Raw genomic sequence first — 8,233 nt, forward strand, 5'->3', positions numbered from 1 at the left:
AGAGCTCATCAATGAATTGGTAAAGTTGCAGGATACAAAATCAATATCCAGTGATTTCTTAATGACATATGGGAAACCACCTGTTACCTCTTGATTTTGCAAAAGCTGCTTCTATTATTTTGATATTTTTAAGTCAAACTTCTTTCTGAAATTATCAGATCACCCTTTGCTGGCATTAGATTTTCCGGCATTAGATCCTTCACCCACTTTTGCTTTAGGTTGTCATAATGGCTTTGCTTTTTCTTCCATCATATTAGAGTCTATAGATATGCCTTGCTTTTAGCAACCCTGCACCCACATACAAGTTATATTTTCAATACAAGATAAAAATGTATTTCACAAAAAGCACAACATTTTCACACCTGCTGGTGTAGCTGCAGTGAAGGCTTCATAAATTTCCATTTCTTTTCCTTACAGTAGTCCTTATGCTGGATTCATTCATCTTGAAACGGCGGCAACCACGACTGCAGATCCAAACCGGTATACAACAAGCAATTCAACTTTTTTGTATAATGTCATGACTTCTCTCTGCTTCTTGAGAGCACTTCCAGCACCACTAGCGGCACTTCATATGAGTCCTATTGTGTTACTCAAGGTTTACGGTATCGTACTAAACAGAGTAAGAAATAGCTGTGAACCATTGGTGATCACATTTTTTGAGATAACAGTTTAGTATAGAAACTGTTCATCAGAGATGAATAGTGCTATTCATGATCCATAATCGTGTGTGTGTGTGTGTGTGTGTATGTGTGTGTGTGTTGTTCTTACCCATTTTAAGTGCAGCTGGTCTAAGTTTTATGCTTACCTGTGGTACTGCAAATTCTTCATTGGATTCTGGACCTTCTATAAAGGTTCTTTTGCTACTTATATAATTTTAAAATCTGGGTTGCTGAGGGGAAACAGGGTCTTGGAATTCCTGTTCCACTCTATTGCAGATGCCACACAGGCAAGACCCTTTTTCTCATTTCCTGATATGAACAATTTCACTCACTGTCCATTATCATTGGCAAGAAACTCCCAATTCTCTTGATATGTCATCTTGTTCCGAACCACAAAAGGAGATTTAAGGATTTTTGACTCATTATACAAAATATAAAAACCTTTGTACTTAACTGAAAAACAGCAATAAAGGGATATACTTTGTTCATAAACACAACTACGGAAGTCAAATTAACCTTCAATTTTAAGAAGAGTATTTCAATAGTGCCAAAAAGAAAGCCCTAAACAGGAAAAGATACATCTCCCAGTTACTGAGGTCAAGCAAGAACACAAAAAGACATAAAATGTGTTCCCTTTGGATCCACCTTGGCACTCAATTACCTGGAATACTTACTTCTCTTTTCAACCATAAGATGAAGGATCTGCCCTGGATGTCACTATGTAGGAGGAGCTGGAAGACTTGGTTCTGGAACGTGCGCTGCCCATGGCAGTATCACTCTCTCTTTCTCGGCTCTCAAGGCCTCTCTCTACCTCATCCTATGATGGAATTCAGGACTTCCGACGGCTGACAGCAGGAAGTGGATGCTACAGAACCCCAGTGGTTCTGGGTGGCTATTTCTTTCACTTCTTTTTAAGAGGCTGCCCATATATATCTGACAATTTCTACTCGGACCTGAGATTACCCTCCTTAGACCAAAGGTTTCAAGTCCCTGACATCTGTACTGTGAGCAAAATGTTCAGCTTGGGAGCTCTGCCTGGAGCCTTCTTACACCTACTATTCTGGGGTGTTGCATTCCTCCGTCCATGGAGTTGCATGGGTGTCTTCCTAAAGGCCCTTCTCCCTTTGATTAAAGACTTCTTGGGAAATGCCACATGCCTGAAAGGCCCTGAGTACTTTCCCTACTGCACACCTTGCAGAGAAGGAGTCCCTGTCCTAGGGGTGAGAGGAGATGGGAAACCCATGGCATAAGTAAGGGGCCCAGGTAGAGACCTGTGAGAGAAACAAAACGCGGTAACCTGTCCCTTCTCTCCTTCAGCCAGACTTCTCAGGCAACTTCTGTTCTAATAAATAAACTTTATATTTTACATCTAATAGATATTACTTTATGCAAAGAAATGGCTGTGAGATGATTTTTTTGAGTCCCTTACTGATCTTATAAGCTGATCTGAAACTTAAAATTGTCATATCTTTTAAGATGTTTGAAACCTCATACGTATGGATAGATGATCCTATTGTCAGCAAATACTATCTCTTTTTTCCTCTCTTCATATGTCACATTTATTTTGGCATTAATATTATTATTGGTCTGGCTGTGTATTACAATATGATAGTTCGACCCGAGAGTCCCTCTTCTTAATCCTTCATACATTTCTCAGTAACAAGAATAAAAAGGGAATTAAGGGCACAAGGTCAGATCTTGGGTCTTCCTCTCCTCAGTCCTCCTGCATGAGGCCCTCATCTTGCTTTCTGTGTCTTGGATTAACGGCCTTTGGGGAAATTCCATGTCTCTACAAACCCTTGAGCTATGTTTGCTCTGCAGTGCTACAGAGAATGGGTCCCTGAACCAGGAGTGATGGGAGATGGAGAAGCTCTAGTCCAAGGCAGCAGGAGTCCCTGGACAGGTGGTAGTCCTTTAGGGAGAAAAAGGTAGATCAATGTATCACAGCCAGGTGAAGATTCTCATGTCATTCCCGTTCTGATAGGTTTACTTTCTACAGAGAAGAGACTGTAAGGATGATATGGAAACTCCTTAGTATTCAGAGGTTATCTACCAGGGCCAATGTACATGCTTACACTGTCCCTGAATATTGTTTCTTTCACTTGTCTATGAGGAATGAACAAGGGATACATATCTTTAAGTATATTTGGTATTCTTACTGCTCTGGCTACACATTTTGATCCAGTAACTTGAGCACAGGGCATTCTTTTCTATCACCTAGGACAAACTTTGGAGTACGGAGAAAAGCACAGAAATAAAAGATAAAGGGTGGGGACTTTCCTGGTGGTCCAGTGGCTAGGATTCCAGGCTCCCTATGCAGGGGGCCCAGGTTCTATCCCTGGTCAGGGAACTAGACCACACGTGCCACAGATAAATCCAGCACAGCCAAATAAATAAAAAGTAAATAAGGAAAAGGAAATGTCAAATGTTCAAAGTACTTGTTAAAAAAAAAGACAAGGGTATGTCTCAGGTTGGGGGGAGAACAACAGTATGAGTGCTAAAGTAGTTTAGAGCAGGAGTCTATTCCCATCTGTCATTTACCAGCCGTATGTATTGCGGCACAAAACCAAACTCTGTGAGCCTTGGGCTCTCCACTGTGAAGTAAGCGTGATAAGCCCTTTCTTGTCAGATTGGTGGAATATAAGTAGTTATGGAAAGCTTCTGTCATGGCGCCTGTCTCTATTCAGACATTAGGAGCAATGTCAGTTATTACTATGATTATCTTCACCTCAGATGTTACATCAGCTAGATTATTTTTGATCTATCAGATGTTAGAAATTATGCAGTGTTCCAAGTTGAAAAAAAAAAGACCCAACCTCCCAAATCAGCCAAAATTCCACTTAGCAATGAAACCAAAGTAATATGTTGTCTCCAACCCCTCTTTATCCTGCTTCTTTCTTGTTCTTCTTGAAGTAGAGAGTATCTCAGCCTCTTCCATAGAATGACAGCATCTCTGAGAAACTATAATGGACGGAGGCTAGGACTTGTTTTGACTAAACATCACCAGTACAAGCATGAAGACTTTTGAAGAGCAGATTCTCAATGTTTGTGTAAAAGAAGAGCCACAAATAAATCATTTGCTATAATTTATATTCTCAAACATTCTTGAAAACCATAAACCATTAGCAGAAGAAAGCATGTATTTTTTACATGTACAAAAAGGGAGACTAAACAGAGAGTAAAGCAAGCCAAAAACTGAAGAAATTTCAGCTATCTCCCTACCGATGTATCGATGTTCTGAGCCTCTATTAGTGTGGTGCCTTTCACATTTCTAAGGAGGTTCTTATCCTAAAGTGATGTTCTTCTCATCCTGGATCACAAAAGTGACGTGAGGATTTCCAATATTTATTTCAGAAAACAAAATTCTTACTGCTAAATTTAACAAACAGCAAACTGTGCGTGACCCATGTTATTCATATACTTATATCATCAATCTAAATAAACTTTGTTGAAAAATTTTAAGAACTGAAAAGTGGGGGAAATAAAGTCAACAAGTTATTGATGCATATCAGGAACACAGGTTGACAGGCTTCTTCGGCCACAAAGTGAAGAACAGGATTCAGACCACCCTAGGGGCGAGATGAGCTGCCGGATGCAGCCCCGGGGTGCGCAGTGGCCGAGGCAGTAGTGCCAGGCCTAGATGAAGCAGAAGGGCCAGCACTGGCCACGGCAGTAGTGCCAGGCCTGGTTGAAGCAGAAGGGCCAGCCCTGGCTTCAGCTCTGGCTCCGGAACTCTCTACCTCCTCTCTGCAAGCCTCTTCATAATGCAGTGGGAAGGCAGTATGGACCGAATTCATGACCTTGGCCAAAAACTCCAGGACTTTCGTCTTGCTGCTTTCTGTGAATGCTTTAGGACCCCACAGGAACTCACAGCGAGGAGGATCACTGCCGGGCACCTGGCGGTACTCCAGGTACTCTTCCCGCACCAGATCTTCTGTGATGAGCTTCCGGGGCTCTCCAAAGATGCAGTGACTTCTTCCATCATAGATGCCCAGCATATTCAGGAACTTCCAGATCTTCTCCTCAGGGGCGTGGTTATCATTCAGGTAGATGATAGCCAGCAGAGGCATCAGAAGACCATTATTCGGCATCCCCCAGACACCTCTCATAGACTCACTGTCGCTGAGATCTAGGTTGCTCACCAGGGTATAGGACTGACTGTTGGGCCTGACTTCCTTCAGCACCAGGCCAAACACCAGCTCCATGCGCTCAGAGGCCCTGCTGAGGATCTCAGGGAATCGCTCCCTGTACCTTCTATGGATTACCCTCAGCATTTCGGATCTCTTAATGAGCTCCCTCACCCTATACTTATACAGCATGTACTCCACCAACATCTCTGCCTTCCTGGTCAGAAGATCTGTGTGAGAGCTTTCAGCAGCAGCTGAGGCCTGGCCAGAATTTTCACCTTCCTGAACTTGGCCCTCGGCACCTACGCCAGATCTTTTGCGAGCTTTGGCACCTACGCCAGATCTTTTGCGTATAGCACCTGCAGCAGCACTGGTGGTGCCTTGGGCTCCCTGACGCGCCTTGGCTGTGCCAGCAGCAGGAGAGCTTGAGGGAGCGCTCTCTGAATCAGGAGGGGAGGAGGAGGTGGTCTCTTCTCCCCCAGATGTGGTGGTCTGATCATGAAGATCCTGGGTCTCAGCCCGGGCCTGGCGACGTTTCTCACGAGCACGAGCCTTACTCTTCCGCCCACGGGGCATGACGGCTGTGGTCAGGGACCGCAGGCAGGAGTCTGGGTCAATAGACAGGGGATTGGTGCACCTGGAGGAAGGAGAATGAGGTGACATGAGCACCTTACAACAGGGAGATTCCACCTTGGCTTCATCAAAGGCCGCCTCTGCAGGTGTCCTTGAGGACACTGCCCAAGAAACCCAAAAGGTTCCCTTTTCCTGCTCAGCCTGTCCCCACAGAATCCCACAGAGAAAGAGCAGAGGCCTTACTTTTCCTCTGCGTCCTCTCAGCCCTGCTTTGGATTTACTCAGGTGCAAGCAGTGGGGTTTTCTAAGTTTTACTTCAGTATTATCACATCAAGTCCTGGCGAAGCCTGGGCACCCTTCCCTCTGCTACTCGGATGCAGACACTTTAGACCTCCCCATGATCCAGAAGCAAGTGAAGGGATGATGCCTCAGTCTACTTCCCTGCCAAGAGACAGATCACATGTGCTGAGAGCTCATTAGGGTCTTTTCTATCCTCAGTTCACTGGGATCATCATTCAAGGTCCTTACCTTGGCTCCTTAAAACGTTGGGCCCCATTCTCCATTTGCTGACTGGTGTCTGAACCTTCAGCCTAGATATTCCCCCTCCCGTAGACTTTGTATTAAACAGTATAGAAGATGCTCAACCTCACAGTCCTTCCCTGAGGTTTCCTGGGCTGAAATCCGAGGGTTGGGGTGGATGCACTGAGTCCTCACTCAGGTTCCTCAATTGAGCTCCTGGTAGAGAAGCTCAACTTTCTCCTGAAGTGATCACTGCTTGATAGGAAAAGCCAACCACCCGGTGTCCCAAAAGTAGGAAGTGAAGATGACCTTATCTTACCAAACATGGTCTCCTGAGAATAAAATCTGTTGCAGGCAGGTTCATGTCCCTGTGGACCCTCACGAGATCCCAATTCAAGGTCTAAGATATATTTTTGCATCTGTTTTCTTCTGTATGTCTTCCTAACAATAAATTTATTTTTTATATATTACAATATTAATTTATAATATTCTACCAGTTTCTGCCACACATCAATATGAATCCGCCATAGTTGTATCTTATGTCTCCTCCATCGTGCAACTCCCTCCTACGTCACACCCCTCTTAAGTTGTCACAGAGCACTGGGTTTGTGCTCTCGGGGTCATGTGAGTAATTCCCACTGGCTATCTATTCTACACATGGTAATGTGAATGTTTCCAATGTAACTCTTTCAATCTGTCTCTCCCTCTCCTTCCCCCACTGTGTCCACGAGTCTGTTCTCTTTGTCTGCGTCTCCACTGCTGCCCTGCAAATACGTTCATCAGTACCATCTTTCTGGATTTCACATGTATGCATTAATATACGATATTCACTTTCCTCTTTATGACTTAATTCACTCTGCATAAAAAAAACTAGGAATAAAACTACCACACGAGCCAACAATCCCACTACTGGGCATATGCCCTGAGGAAACAGTAACGGAAAAAGACACTTGTACTCATGTTCACTGCAGCACTATTTACAATAGCCAGGACATCGAAGCAACCAAGGTCTACATTTGACTCATGACAGGGTCTAACATTTCTCCCTCTGCTGACCACTCCATTCAGACCAAGACCCTTACTTGCCCGTTAGCCTGCAGTGGGAACCGACATGTATCCTTGAGGTCTCTCAGCCATGACGACAGGGAGATGTGGTTCGAATGACGTGGTGTGGAACATCCACAGCCCCCAAGGTTCTCTCCATCCACCAGAAAACCTGAAACCCTCCCTTGCCAACCTGAGGCTGCCCCCACTGACCTGGACTCTCACTTCCCTGAGATGTCCCGGGAAGTGTCACGTCAAAACTCCCGATTCTCCCAGGCCTGAACACAGGGCTGGTGCTTTATGCGACTCCATTTCTTATGGGAGGAGGCCCCATCCTCACTCTGCGTCACAGCCATTAATATTGTTGGGGACTAGGTCCCTTTGTTGAACTTGGTTTATTCCATTAGTACAAGGCTCTCACCTCCCCGATGCCACCTCCAGAGGACACCAGGGGGCACCACAGTTGGCCAGCTCTACCCGGGGCCTCCTAGAGCCCAGTATAGGGGAGCCACTCAGTGTGGCCCCCTTGTAGCGTCGAAGTCTGCTCATCAGCCCTCAGGGCCATTATCTAGACCTAGAACTCCTCTGGGGGTAGAATCCAGGCCTATACCCACAGACCAACGCCTTCACCCTGAGGTACTCTAGACCGCATTCAGCCGATAGCTCTGAGGGACTCACAAGAGCCATATCACAGAGGTGGGATGTGGATGGGTCACTTATTACTGGAAGGGTTGGGAAAGTCCCTTCAACTACATTCAGGTCCTCACCTTCGCTCTGGACGAGTCCTGGACCCTGAATCACCACCGAACGGACGCCACGGCTACCAGTCGCTCTGCTCGCTTTCAAAGCGGAAGTGGACGGGAGCTGCGTAAGGTCCTACGTGAGGTCTCCCAGGGATGACAGCAGGGGCGGCGTGCTACGGGAACCCAGTAGCTCAATATTCATCCGTCCCTGGGTCCTCCTTGTGCAGCGTATCAGAGCCCAGGATACCTCCTTCTATGAACCCGAGTCTTCCAGCTCCCAAGCAAAGCCCTCGCCTTCCCAAGTCCCTAGTGGCGGGAGTCCAGCTCTGCTCTGAGCATCTCTGCTTGTCAGGTGGGTCGCCAGTCAGTGAGCCTCCCTTGTTGGGGGAGAGATCCTCTCACTAGTACTGATGGTTCTCACCTTAAGTCCGGTTATGATCAAGACACCCCCATCTGTAGATCTGGGTTCTGATCTGGCTAGAGGAGACTCAGCCCTCCCTGATATAGGGCTTCCCTGATGGCTCAGCAGTAAAGTATCTGCCTGTGGTACAGGAGCTACAGGAGACGC

The 8,233-nt window shown here is 45.9% G+C and overlaps 1 protein-coding gene across 2 annotated transcripts; it reads right to left on the reverse strand.

Moving 5' to 3' along the window:
* Positions 1 to 3,732: 3,732 nt before the first annotated feature.
* Positions 3,733 to 7,781, reverse strand: LOC145535494 (melanoma-associated antigen B1-like). 2 transcript variants are annotated; one of them, XM_081563933.1, is made up of 2 exons: positions 7,690 to 7,781; positions 3,733 to 5,423 (listed from the first exon to the last, which is right to left on the reverse strand). In XM_081563933.1, exon 2 carries the CDS (start codon positions 5,360 to 5,362, stop codon positions 4,229 to 4,231), a length of 1,134 nt encoding a protein of 377 aa, XP_081420059.1. In that variant the 5' UTR covers positions 5,363 to 5,423; positions 7,690 to 7,781; the 3' UTR covers positions 3,733 to 4,228. The 2 variants fall into 2 exon arrangements, with proteins under 2 accessions (XP_081420059.1, XP_081420061.1); XM_081563935.1 differs by lacking the exon at positions 7,690 to 7,781 and adding an exon at positions 6,965 to 7,196.
* Between the last annotated feature and the right edge of the window lie 452 nt (positions 7,782 to 8,233).

The sequence above is a fragment of the Giraffa tippelskirchi genome, chromosome X (assembly GCF_054371585.1).
Source record: "Giraffa tippelskirchi isolate mGirTip1 chromosome X, T2T-mGirTip1v1.2.pri, whole genome shotgun sequence".
NCBI classification, from domain to species: domain Eukaryota; kingdom Metazoa; phylum Chordata; class Mammalia; order Artiodactyla; family Giraffidae; genus Giraffa; species Giraffa tippelskirchi.